This window comes from Salmo salar, chromosome 01 (genome assembly GCF_965601325.2).
Source record: "Salmo salar chromosome 01, fSalSal1, whole genome shotgun sequence".
NCBI classification, from domain to species: domain Eukaryota; kingdom Metazoa; phylum Chordata; class Actinopteri; order Salmoniformes; family Salmonidae; genus Salmo; species Salmo salar.
This window is the reverse complement of record NC_138291.1, coordinates 107,156,750-107,170,973: the sequence shown is the minus strand read 5'-3', so window position 1 is coordinate 107,170,973 and position 14,224 is coordinate 107,156,750. Positions and strand designations below refer to the sequence as shown.

Genomic DNA, 14,224 nt, shown 5'->3' with positions numbered 1-14,224 from the left:
CGTCCGGTTTTCTTTGAGCTCGATGCCGAGTAGCCTATATAGCCTTTTCCTCGGAGGAAGATTAGCCCAAATCACTTTGTACGGAGAACAGATGCTGTCCCTCTCTCCCTCGCCTGGTTTTGACGCAGTGGAAAAGGCAAGGGGGGTTTGAGTTGAATTGGAGAGGCGCGGAGCTGGAGACCGTGTGCTGGTTTTGGAGCCATGGTCACAGTCAGCAACCACTACCTATCTCTCATCCATCCCCGATTATATAAAGAAAATAGGTTTTGACAGCTGACCTCCTCCCTGGCCTTTCTAATACTTTCCAATTAATTTGCTGATCGGTTCCCTGCTTGGGACCGACTGTACATCCATACATATTACGTCCCCCAAGGCGCTTTGTTTCTAGGTGGTATTATACTGCAGTTATCACGGGTTGGCTATAATCTGTTGAATAAAGCTGCGCGCTGTAATGGCGTTCACAAACGATTACACCCCAGTCGGTGAAGGACATTTGTTTGTTGCCTTAACAAATCACAGAGCTTTGACGGAGGAAAAAGGAGAGAGAGGTGGGGGGGGGGGGGTAGATTGTAATAATGCATTACAGTTGGTGTGTGTGATGTAAATGATGTGGTGATGGTCTGAAATAACATCATTATTTTGGCATTTATCTACTCCGGGTGTTTAAATACACTTGGACTATTTATTTCTAATGTCCCGCACGCGGTGTTTACTTATGTCCGAATGTTTGGTTCGGCTAAAGTCTTGTTTTATGATGATGAAATATATGTTTCATTAGCTTTGATTTTGGCCTATCCGTTTATTTATTGAATTATGCTATAAAACAAATTGTATGGACTTCCTATTGAAAATAGGGAATAATACACTTAAATGCAGAACATGGAACTTTAAATCATTTAATTTTAGAGTAGGCTATTAGGCCTGTATGCATTTGATCTATTTAGCGAAAAAATAAACACTTGTCACCTTTCTCAATTCATAGCCAACTTGAAATGTGCGCTTTATGCTGCAGTTTATCCATACTTTTAAAGCGTTATCTTTATATGTTTGTCATTTTCCAAAAGTCTCGATAAAAGACTAATCAGTCCAGAGGATTGAATAGGATACATCGTACATTTGTAATTTTCCAACAACTCAAATGAATACTTTCTTACCTGTGTGTGTACCATGCATGGTCGCCTTATAATCCTAAATTAGCCAAGCAGCCGATAAAAATACCTATAGTTTAAAAAAATATATATATATATACATTTTACAGATAATATAAACGAACGTCTCAAACGCGCCTCGTAAACAGCCGCTTTTGGAGCTGTGCAGCCGCGTGGTGTAGAATCCTCGTTGTGCGGTGCGGGCGGATTATCTCCGGAGTATTGTGGCTCGTGGAGGCTTTGAAGTCTGTGGCCTCACCTCGCAGGTGCTGAGAACTGCTCGGCCAGTCTGAACTATACCTTCCTGCGTCGAAAAATGTACCAAGGGACCCATGTAGCCCACCGTTCCCCTCTCGAGCTGTGTTCCTACAATATCGTATTTTATGCTTCATCGTTTTAACAAGCTCCGACAACATCCGCGAGCCCTTCTCTTCCTCTTCCAATCCTGCCCGCTAAAGGGACAAAACTTTTTCCCCTCCTCTCCTCTCCTCACACTCGCTTCCTAATCCTAGGCTTTACGAGCTCAGCATTAAGAAAATTCGACAGCAATTTGGGATTAGACAAAATACTCTTATTACAAAAGGTTGGTGCAATTTGATACTTGTTCGGGGTTTATCACAGGGTCTCAATCAACATCAGGAGGGAAAACAAGAAAATCTGGGCTCAATTGTCATGCAGAATTGAAGAATTTACACGTCTCTTCTGTGTTGGGATTGAGTACTATATATATTTTTTGCATGATGATTTCAGTCGTGGGAATGAAATCGTCCTAGTGGTTTGTTTGAGAGGTGATGGAATTTAGTCGTGGCTGGGCTGGAGCCATGGCCAAGGCCTGGGCCTTTCTCTTTCAATTCCATTTCTCTCGCTCTGCCTCTCGAGCTGTAATAACACCAGGGCCTATAGAGGCCACGGCATCACTTTCACACACAACTCAACAAATAACTTTCTTCCTCCTTTTCGTTTCCAGTCTTTCTTTTCAAGTGCTCTTGTCGATGACTTTTTAGAAGCTATAGAAGGGGGAACCGAAAGGCTGTCTTTGATTGGATGGTCCTATATAGTACACATATAATTTCGTTCCTACAGGCCACGGTCACTTGCTTTGAACATTTGCTCGCTTTCAGCTCGCACCTCAAAATTAGTTGATTTTGTGAGATCAACAAAAGAGGACGAGCGAGCTCTTAATAACGTCCCGCGAGCATCTCCTACTCGCGACCCTTTGAGAAACGGTTATGGCAACAGTGCACCCCCCCATGATATTCTGTTACGAGTATTTTGTTGAGGGCAATTCTTTACGAGGGGGGTTGCAAAGGGAGATTTAGCAATTATTGGATTTGATTCCGTGGCTCGAGAATGGATCCCGTCTTTTTCTTTTTATGTGAGCTGAATTCATTTCTTTTTTCTTGTATCGGTAGAGTTTTCCTTGGTTTTCTTGTCTGTGAGTTGAAGGTCTATCCCTATTAAACTTAACGCCGACCATTCTGAAATGTAATTCTAAGTGGGGGATTAGAACTAATTCATATTCATGAGCTGGAGGTCACAATAAAAATGGTTCAATTTAACTTTTTCCCTTTTATTTACGTCACATTCTCTCGTTTGAAAGACATTCCTCAAATGTATTGAATGGAATATATTTTTTTCAAAGGATAATTTATACTTACTTTCTCATCGACCGATTTTCTTAAAAGAAATGAGTTATATGTTGTTGGTCAACTAACCACGGAATTAGAATATAAATGTCTTGGTTTCTTCTGGCTGGAACAGGGCCATTTAATGTTTTGCTGTGACCTGAACATAAAGACCCACACGCCCCGGCAGAAATATAGGCTGGATAAAAAAACATCAACTTGCTTAAATGTGTATTATTTTTATGCTATTTCTGCTAGCCTATTTAGTTCTATGTTTTTGAAAACGTTTTTTTTTTTTTTTTTGCAGAAACATTGAATTCGAAATACCAAATGTTTTATCTGGACAAGTTAGACATCTCATGATGATGATTGTAAAACATGTATTTTTTCCCCAGTTATTGACAATTTAAAAAAAAGTATATTCGACTAGGTTATAGTTTGCACTTATTCTCAACCACAGATTAAAGTGTCCGTTTTGGGGCCTGTTAATTTGCAATGTTGCCGTTCCTTTTTGATAAAAGTATAAATAATACAATAATTGTCATTTCTGTCATATCCTTTTTGGTCTCCAAAATAGGTCAACTTAGCCTATATAATATTTACCAAATTGGTTAGATTAGAATTCGGTATTGCGTCAGGCTGTTAATTTGATGCATAAATGGTCTGTTTAGAAGAGTGCACTGCAAAAACTGCTCGTATGAGCCACTTTGCCAGTCTGTCTGAAATGTTTTCCCCTTTTGACAATATGTCCGGGCTGGGTTTGTCCGTGTTTGTCCGTGTTTGTTGACTCGACCGAAAGGGGAGGGGCTTCTACAGCTGCTCTGAGCGCTGAGTGGCAGCTCCCGCTGTCTGTCAAAGAGAGGACGCTCACTGATTGGATAGAGTGGGCGGATCGGCAGGTGTCCTACGCTCATAGAGGGGCAAGGGTAGTGGGAATGTGATCAATCTCCATCCGTCTACATTAGCAATCACCTTAACACAGTGACAGACACCACGCAAAGCTCAAGCAAATTAGTTTGATTTATTTGGTTTTTAAAAACCCGGAAATCTTCACGATCGACTAACAGGGAAACAACGACAGGGCACGTGCTGGGTGAGAAGTGAGAACCAATAGGCTACAGCTCTTTTCCACAATGCACAGTTTGCACTGTATTTGTTTTTGAGTTGCCGTCTTGAGTTCTCTCTCTTCGGGTTGCCATCCAGACTTCCTCGGTATTGGTGGATAGACGCATTGGGTTCATCTGGTCGTCTTTACCAGGCTACTAAAGGAGAGAAGCTTGGGGATAGGAAGGAGGGGAAAAGGTACGTTACTTTAATGGTTTAGATAAAGTTGGAGGATAGTTTTTCAATCCTTTTTTGTGCGTAAATTAGTTTGTTCTGCATTTGAAACAACCTTTAAACCAAATAAATGTATACAGGCTGTCTCCGATTGCCACACAACGCAACCAGTAGGAAATACAGATGAAAGTCCTATAACAATATGTGCGCGTTTTGATTCGTACTCCCATTGTCTAATCTATTATTAAATGAATGATCAATTAATACTTGTCAAATCCCCTGAGTGGGCGACTTCAAGTTGAATTAGGTTTATTTTTTTAAACGAGTTGTCAACTTCGAATATAACTAGGGCCTAATAATTTTAGATTTCCATTCCAATTTAAGCATGCTATTTTCTTTTTTTTAGGGGGGGTGATAAAATGTCTAAACTACTTAGTGGATAATTGGAGAGGCGTGTATGGGGTTTTGTTAAATTTATTTTGCTGATAAGGAGTCTTCTGAAATGTTCACCCCCGAGGATTAATCTAAATTCTAATTAGGTTCATTTGCACGAAGATGTCGCCTTTTCAAATCACTCCTTCAACAGAACAGAGGCTGAAAATGTCGTTTTAAAGAACCGTCCGAATACGCAGAAAGAAGAGCCGCGGTTTGGGCCGCACAGCACGGGGGCCAAGATAGTCATCCCGCTGAATAGAAGAGATGAGTTTCCGCTCATTAACGTCAATTTAATTTACAGCTTTTTCATTTTGGATTGTTTCCCCCCCTACGTGCACGTTAGTAGCCTAACGATAATTGGAAGTGGCAAGTGAAATGTTGGCTTCTAAATGTCAACAACCAACCGAGGCCATGTTTTTTTAGGTTATACCTTTCCAGCTTTACTGGGCTACTCAAGGACTCCACTTTGTACTTATGTTAAACTAACTTTTTTTTATGTAATAGAATGAGCCCGAAAGCTCTAAATAGTAGTTGATAGTAAAACAATTGTTCTCTAATGGTTGTCATTGAGGGCTCGAAGACGGAGTTTCTATTTGACTGTTTCAGTTTGAGAATGAGACTCTATGGGAACGAGGCCTACTCACACGTACACAACCCCGGACCAGAGCAACTTTCTTTGGCCCTATCGACAAACATTTCTCAAACTGGAATTATTAACCCACAGCACCAGTTTCACACAGCTCTCATCATATACATGTATAACTATTTTCTGAGTTATTTAGTTCGACAGGCCACGGGGTAGAGACAATGACGGTGTATAATTGAGTCCAACGGATTCAAGTGGGTTGCATATCAAACCGATAGTCCAATACTTAGGCTATTTGTAACATTTTATTCAACAAGATGGGCTAAACGACAAATGGAGATTATGCACAATTAGGATAAAGTCACATGTGGCTATCCAGTTCAGACAAGGCATCGGACTTTCTAGGAAACGGCCCACACATATTAATAAAACGTGAATAATGGCTTTATATTGCTAGTTGAACAACTTCAATGGTTTTTGGTAGAATAGACACCAACAATACATTATGTTCCATGTAGACTGTACGAATTTAAAAAAGCCATACATAAACCACGCAGTTTTAACCAACAAGCGAATTAATTTAATGAATACATTTTTCTTAAGCTTATTATATACATGCATACATACATACACACTTCAAGACTAATCATAGTGAGTATTATAGTTGGGAATACTAAATCAGACGTGTACTGTAGGTCTACATTCAGAGAAGCAAAGAGGAAAATATTAATTGTAGATCACGGAATGTCTAACTAAACAATATTTCGTTAAACTTTGGAAATCATAAACAGGCCATTTCCAATGCATCTCAAAGGAAGAAAAACAGAGCGTCATTACCAAAGACTAAGTTTTGAAAACCGAGTGGCGTAGCGATCTAAGGCACTGCATCTCAGTGCAAGAGGCTTCACTACAGTCCCTGGTTTGAATCGAGGCTGTATCACATCCGGCCGTGATTGGGAGAGCAATAGGGCAGCGCACAATTGGGCCAGCGTCGTCCGGGTTTGGCCGGGTTCTTAACTGACTTTCCTAGATAAAAACAATTTTTATACCAAACAGGGTTTTCTCGTGTATTAAAAGTACAGCATATGACCATTGTTTACCAGTCGAACTACTTGTGTTAATCTACATTTTTTATTTATTTTTGCAGTGACTTACATCGGCGCCTCTCTCGTCAAGCTGCAACATCGGGGGAAATCGAACTATTGGCAAGATCTGGGGGGACCCGTGACTGCCTCTAGCATGATGTCATACCTCAAACAGCCCCCTTACGGCATGAATGGCCTAGGGCTCAGCGGCGCCGCCATGGACCTACTGCACCCGTCTGTGGGCTACCCAGGTAGGGAGAAGCGCCTCGCATCCGCCCGTGTTTGAGTGGAATGTGTTAGAAAAACAGGTTCTGGATGTGAGGCTAGCTCGGTGCACGGCCCATCGCCCGGGGCTCACACACTCTGAGATGTCTCTCTCCAAATGGAAATGCAACTAATAAGGACAAACCTATAGTCAATAACCAAACATACAACATGTCTGAACAGCCATCGATAATGTCAGCAGTGTGCACGCTGGTGGTTTAGACCTGGTCCAGACCTGCTCCGGGCTTGAGGACACCACATGTTGGATAAAGATAATACTGATTCTGAGCGTAATAGGCTACAGCTATTTGAAGTAGATTTACGCGTGGTTAGCCATGGAAACGTGAAAATAAATAGCCTAAAAATATATTGTATTTTTGGATAGTTTTATTTATTATAGTTGGTAGACTACATCGAATATTGATATATATAATGAGATAAGAAATATAAAATTGTAACATAATAAAATGTTGACTGGTAGGACAAAAATAGACTAGCTCAATATTGCTCAAGTGGCACGAATTATTGTCTTAATATGATTAGTGTTTCTGCTCAAAATAGACAAATCATTTTAAAGCTTTCATTTCAAATCTCTTGCTCTCTCTGTTTCAGCGACGCCTAGAAAACAGCGTCGTGAACGGACCACGTTCACGCGCTCGCAGTTGGACATCCTCGAGTCGCTCTTTGCTAAAACTAGGTATCCGGATATCTTCATGCGCGAAGAGGTCGCACTGAAAATTAACCTTCCGGAATCCAGGGTCCAGGTAAAATGTCAACTTTTTTAAAACTGCATTCGCTCTGCTTTTTGGGAGACAGCGATTCATTAATCTCAGGGATTGGTTCAGGGATTAGGGTTGTTGTAACCAACTGAATGACGCACAGTATAGCCGCCCACCACTGTAACCCCTCTTATGCTCCATGGATAACAGACTTTACTTAAGCCATACTTTTCACGGCGAGGAGTTAGCTTCAATAGTGCAGCAATGACGTTTCCCCATAAAGTCATTGAGCTTGTATTGGTGATTTGGTGAGCTATTGACTGGTAGCCTCTATACATATAGTATTGGCTATACCATGTGACTATCTGAGGAATGGTGGTCTTATCTGTAGTTTATTCAATAGTTGTTATCAAAACTGAACACCATCCAGGATAGTGATGTACAGGCTAGACCTAGAATGTTAACACCAATTAAAGGTTCAATGTTGGATGCCATGAAAATACTAATCCTCATATAGAAACTCCCAGTAAGTGTTTGGGTAAATGGCCGACGTTTCGGCATCACTTTGCCTTCTTCAGGGTGCCGACATGCCATTTATTTATATATATATCTTTGTTGAACTTAACATAAGTCTCTCACACACAGTCCTATAGGCTACTCATGTTCTGAGCAAATGGGTTTTAAAAGGCTTGAGGTCGGCACCAAGGCCAACCTCTCACCATTTTTAAGTTGTTGTTAGAATGCGTGTGAAACCAAATGCTCTACATGATCCTCCCCTCTTGGTGCTATAGAGTTACTCTGCTCTGAAGAGAAACTCTATCACCTGTTATCTACAAGGGTGGCATCCCAAATGGCACCCTATTCCCTACATAGTGCACTACTTTTGACCAGGGCCCTATGGGACACCCTATGGACCCTGGTCAAAAGTAGTGCACTATGTAGGGAATAGGGTGCCATTTGGGACACACTCAAGGTATGAAACTAGAGAAGGGAACAGGCCTGGGTGGAAATTAACATTGATACCTAATAACACCAATTTTCCTCCATAATGTTGTTCCATCATCTTTTCTCTTTAGAAATGTACTGAGAGAGCCTGCTGTATCGGATGGCTGCGTTGCTAACTCTTGGTTTGGTTAGGTGTGGCTTTAACATGTGGTTGGTTGCATTTGGTTCTGTTTTAATGGTTGATAGGTTCTGTTTGGTTCTAGATGTGCTTTAACAGTTGATTCTCTGTTTGGATCTAGGTGTGGTTCAAGAACCGACGGGCGAAGTGTCGGCAGCAGGCACAGAGCGGCAACAGTACCAAGGCCCGTCCGGCCAAGAAGAAGTTATCTCCGGCGAGGGAGAGCACCGGGTCGGAGAGCAGCGGACAGTTCACCCCGCCTGCCGTCTCCAGCGCAGTCTCCTCCTCTTCTTCCTCCTCCCCACCAATCACGTGGGGGCGGGCCTCAGCAACACCTCTACCTCCATCAGCACCGTCTCGTCCATTTGGAGTCCCGCCATCTCCCCGGGCAACGGCCCGTTAACACCCGCCTCAGCCCCGCCGCTCGCCGAGCCCCCAGGACCCCCGTCCAACGCCTCCTGCATGCAGCGGTCGGGGTCGGTCTCGGCCGCCGCCTCCTATCCCATGTCCTACAACCAGACGACAGGCTACGGCTCCTACAACCCTACCCCATCCAGCTCCTACTTCAGCGGGGTGGACTGTGGATCCTACCTGGCCCCCATGCACTCTCACCCACACCACCAGCTCAGCCCCATGACGGCCTCTTCTATGTCGGGTCACCCGCACCACCACATCAGTCAGTCTTCAGGACACCACCCACCACCAGGCTTACGGAGGCTCCGGCCTGGCCTTCAATGGCTCAGACTGCTTGGATTATAAAGAGCAGACAGCGGCCTCCTCGTGGAAACTCAACTTTAATGCCAGTGACTGCTTGGACTACAAAGACCAGGCCTCCTGGAGGTTCCAAGTCTTGTGAGGACTACAAAGACCAGGGGACTCATGTCTTGTGATTGGTTTACTTTTTTTTCTTCCTTCTGTATTTTCTCTCCTTCCCTATTTGGTTTCCTCACTCATAATTTGTTGATTTTTAAAGAGAAAAAAGTATATGAACTTTAAAAAGTAACAGCAATTATAGTTTGGATGGATAGAAGCTCATTGATTGGACTTATTTTTATTATTTTAAATAAACGGTCCCTTTTTAGCTTATGAAAACAACTTGAGAGGTCTGTGGACTTGATTGAAAAGTCGTTTTTACTTTTGTCAATGAAGAAATGTTTCGACCTTTTAACTATGGACTGTTTTAATGTTGTTTCAACCAAACCTCTGTGGCCACTAGAGTCGTCCTGGCTCTGGCGATGCGCTCGTGTCTGTCTCTAGAATGAGGATTACCTTCCGGTCACCGTGCCAGTGCACGCGCTGCTTACCTCCGTCCATTTTCAATCAAATCGTGTTTTTATTTCTGAAATGTGTTATTTTTAGGATGAAAGAGATTTTAGTCAGCGACGTAAAGGCGCTGAAATATGTATATATGTATTTGGGTCAGTTACAGTGACCACGTTTAGTTGGTGTTTCTGAATTTGAAATTGTTTAATAAGAACTTTGAAACAACTATAGCCGATGTAAATCTTTCCAAATATTCCAAAGATAACGAATTGGCCATGAAGTTCCATTTTTATATACGTTTTCCTTTATAGAAAAAAAAATACATTAGACAACTTGAAATGTCTTGGAGAAACGAAATAAGAAAATTATAGAAGCAAAAAATGTATTGGATCATGTTCAATCAGGATTGCAGTTTTTCAAAAGGAAAACTTTTAAAAGATTAAAACATATTTCAAACATACCTCCTAACTCTGGCATTTGTCAATCGTAAAATTTGACATAATTTAACAATAGCACTTGACTTCGTTGGAGTCAAATTTAATCATTTTTAAGAATGTGGATTTAATGTTCCAAAATGCCAGTGAAATGTTGACTGTATCTCAAGGCGATCACCCTTATCCATTCAATAAAGACCCGTCAACTCATATTTCTCACTGGATTCTGTGTTTGACCCGAATTAGCCTACAGTTTCACCCAGTGCTTGACTTGGCCTGATATAGGTGCCTGTACTGGTGTTATGTGCAGGTAGGCCAAGCCTGTGCCCTAATTTATGTAGGAATTCCTGTTTCCATGTAAACAAGTCACACTTTGTTTTATATGCTTGTTGAAATGTTAATTAGACTAAGTGTAGGCCTAACGGGGTGAATTGATGCAAATGACTCCCATAATTAAAACAAGTTAAAATACATCGTGTAGGCCTACAGGACATATTACATTTTTAAGAGTGTTTGTTTATTTAATCCCTGTGGTCAAATTGAAACGCTGAAATCACTTATTGCTTTAGGGAAATTAAACGTATTTTCTTTTGTCATGCAGCGTTAACGCTTTAAATATTGAGTCTGTCACATTTTGATCACGGAGTAATTGAATGCGCATATAATTACAAACGCGCGGTATTTCAGTGTAGCGCCGAGAGTCGCGTTTATCCAAAATAACCTGGAAGAATTTCACCGCCTCTGATGCGGTAATTACGTAGGTGGGGCCGGGTTAGCGGGTCAAAAAGCAGAGAGGGAAGCAGCTCGAGGGCATAAACCCATTAAAAAAAGGGAAAATCGGCGGCGTTTTGCCAAGGTTGTTAAGACGTGCATGTTTTAACGGTGTGCGAAGGCCACGCGGATAATGATACTGCCAGAGGAAGATGGGTCTTGAGAGGGAGGAAGATCCAACATTGTTGAACTCTGAAGGCTAAGACCAAAAACAATCATTTACATGGCACCGTTCTTTATTAGTTGTAGGCTTTGGAGTTATTGTAGATTGAATTGGACTATTTCACTTTAGCGGCACAGGATCTTCTAGGAATACAGGCATAATGCACAGGCCATCTATTTGCAACAAACCTGAAAGTTGATTAAGGGACCTATCAACAAATCCCAGATTGCCCCTTTAATGATGAATAGTATGCAGTACCAGCTAAATAAATACACTGGTTTGCGTCCCAAATGCCACCTATATTTCCTACATAGTGGAGAATAAAAATGGAATAGGGTGCCATTTGAGATGCGCGGCCTCTCGCTAACTAGAACATTATACTGTTTGTTGCCACGTGCGCTGTGAGACATCTGCGACAGACACCGCGAGTGTACACAAACACGCGGGCAGAATTTGTCAAATTTGCATCAAACAAACATTTGCAACCAATCTTGGGTATTAAAAAAAAAGGAATTCGAGTATTCTGCAGCCTCGTGCCCTTACGCGAAACACTTTCCAACAAACACGACCAGGACTAGAAATTGGACTTGGCACAACGGAATTGGTTTGACGCATAGGTCAGGTGGAACATTCGATTTAAAACATTTTTCAGAACAGTCCATTTCATGGTGTTTTACTTTATAATTTCGTAAAATAAATAGTAGCCTATGTCTCCTATATTTAGCCGATTAATAAACATAAGGCTACCATTTCGTTTTTAAAATACTGTTGGGACTTAGTAATTCATAAAATGTCTCTAATTATGAAAAAAGTAGATTATGTAATGTGTTGCCCTATTCGGTTTAAACTCGCATGTTCCATACTCTCTCACGATCTGTCCTGTTGTCCATTAGTTCTGTATAAACTCGCATGTTCCATACTCTCTCACTATCTGTCCTGTGTTGTCCATTAGTTCTGTATAAACTAACCACGCAAGGGATAAGGGACTGGATTAGTTTGAATCCGTTATGTTTTAAACATCCACCCATGAAATAAAATAAAGTCCTTTTCGTTCAGACAAAGACATGCTATATAATAAAAAGAAATACAGTAACATATGACTAGGATAATTGGCTTTGCACATGTTGGCAATGGCAGCATATGTTAGTTCCTCCACTTCCGATACAGCGATAGAATAGCATGTACAATTTCATACAGAAAACAGGCAGCCCAATTCTGATCTTTTCCCCCCACTAATTGATCTTTTGACCAATCAGATCAGCTCAAAAAACATCTGACGTGAAAAGACTTGTGATTGGTCAAAAGAGCATAATATTGGGCTGCCTGTGTAAACGCAGCCTTAAAGAGACGCTCTGTAATGGATTATTTCAGCTGTGTTTACACAGGCAGTCAAATTCTGATATTTTTGCCCTATTATTGTCAAAAGAAATCTGATCTGATTGGTCAAAAGACCAATTAGTGGCAAAATATCAGATTCGGGCTACCTGTGTAAACGCAGCCTAAATTGCTGTATTTTCTCTCTGTGTCATCATTATATTACCACTAAAAGCTCAATGTAGCGACACCAGTTGGAAGCTAAGTGAGGTGAGCAGGAACTTGCAGGCCACAGCCAATGGGACAGCACACATTTTTTTGCCATGGCCTTTTAGGTGTAAAGGTCAAACCTTGGGGCTAGATTAAATCCCATTGTCCATTTTCAGCAATGCCCCTCTTAAAGGCAATGTTTCCGCATTCACACTAAACGCTAAACATGTATCAATCGAAAAATGACCTTAAGGGGCTCTACTCACTCTGCATGGCTGAAGTGTTACAGATTGCATTAGAAATGTAAAGGTAATTTCCAATTGAGCCAATATATGCAGTGTTTACTGTAAATGCAGTCTCCGCTAATGCGGGAACATTGCCTTTAAGTGTCAATCGCGCTTTAACGTGGCTCTTTCGCATTACAGATAAACTCTAGCTCTTAGCTGTCTATCCTCTCTAGTCACGTTTATACCTGCCACTAACATGCATCCTTCGTCCTGATCTTGTCAGTTTATACTTGGAAGATCTGATCACAATCAGTTCTCAATGAGTCTTTTAATCGTCTACAGCTGTCTGAAAATGTGAACACAATGTGGACACAATCAGGACTCTCTGCCATGTTAGCACCAGGGACTTTAGTGATCTACGGGCCTATAATGTGTACAGTGTATGTCATCTTTAAGATCACTCCTTTAAACTTAACCTTATTCTTCCATAGTGACCTTTTCATGTTGTCAGAACCATCCAAGCTCGTTTTAAAAAAGGTTTTCTACATGTAATTGTCTAGATGATAGTCTGTAAAGGACAGCCAGAGTCATATAGAAAACTAAACTGTCTCTCTGAGAGCAACAAAGTCCCACCACTGTCAGTCATTAAATCCCGCCCTGTCACACCATTTATATTAATGAGTGGGATCAACAGCCTCAGATGGTGTCTGTGGAGATGACACCATATGGCTGTATTGAGTCAAGAACAGATTCCATGTGGGTTGGAGATCTCTTGCTCCCTCCACCCTCCTGGATCACCAGGGCACCGTATCCCTCAGTGTGAACTGACCCTATGGCCTAGCTACTTTCTGCCTGAGTGAGCCTGGGCCGTGTTCCAAACAGCATCCTATGCCCTACTTTTAACCAGGGTCCATATACAGTAGTAGTGCACTATATAGGGTATAGGGTGCCATTGGAAGCATATCCCCTAGATAGGCTCAAATACCTGTTGACGTTTTTCCAACTACCTTATCCAGGAAATGAACTGTGCTGGACTTTTTTTCTTTTTTTTGCATACGTGAATGTGATTTGTATCAGTGAGTGTGGGAGAGCGTGTGTGGGAGAGCGTGTGTGGGAGATATGTGTATGAGAGAGAGATCAAGTGGGCCTTCCCTGAGATGGACCGATAGCACAACCTGCATGCTGGGACAGTCCTCCTCCTTTTGTCATCCAACCTTGTTTTTCATTGGCTGTCTAGCGTCGCCAGACCTCAGCATCTTCACGTGTTGATAGGTCAGTCTGAGGAGCGAGACGGCAGGGGGGCGGGCCTGGGAGGAGACTTACCTGAGGAAGAGGTTAAACAGAGTTTAATGGGGTCGTGTTCATTAGTGCACAACGTAGCAAAGCGTTTCGCAAACAGATTATTAACATTTCTTATTGGACAAGTCCAAAGTAGTCCCTCCCTGCTTGTCTGTTTTTCCCCCGTTTGGGGCCGAATGAACACGACCCTGTACTGACATGGTGTAGTCAGGAGTGACGGCTCTAGTTTCAATGGTGCTTTGTGATACGAGGCTGTCCTGTCCAGCCTTGGGTTTTGTTC

At 41.9% G+C, this 14,224-nt stretch overlaps 1 protein-coding gene across 1 annotated transcript; it reads left to right on the top strand.

The window, feature by feature from the left end:
* Positions 1-3,703: 3,703 nt before the first annotated feature.
* Positions 3,704-10,172, top strand: LOC106613750 (homeobox protein OTX1 B). The gene is given in 6 exon segments (XM_045687284.2): positions 3,704-4,075; positions 6,220-6,408; positions 7,034-7,185; positions 8,385-8,559; positions 8,562-8,958; positions 8,960-10,172. Coding segments are annotated over 5 exon segments (981 nt in total). The 5' UTR covers positions 3,704-4,075; positions 6,220-6,311; the 3' UTR covers positions 9,120-10,172.
* The last annotated feature ends 4,052 nt before the right edge of the window (positions 10,173-14,224 follow it).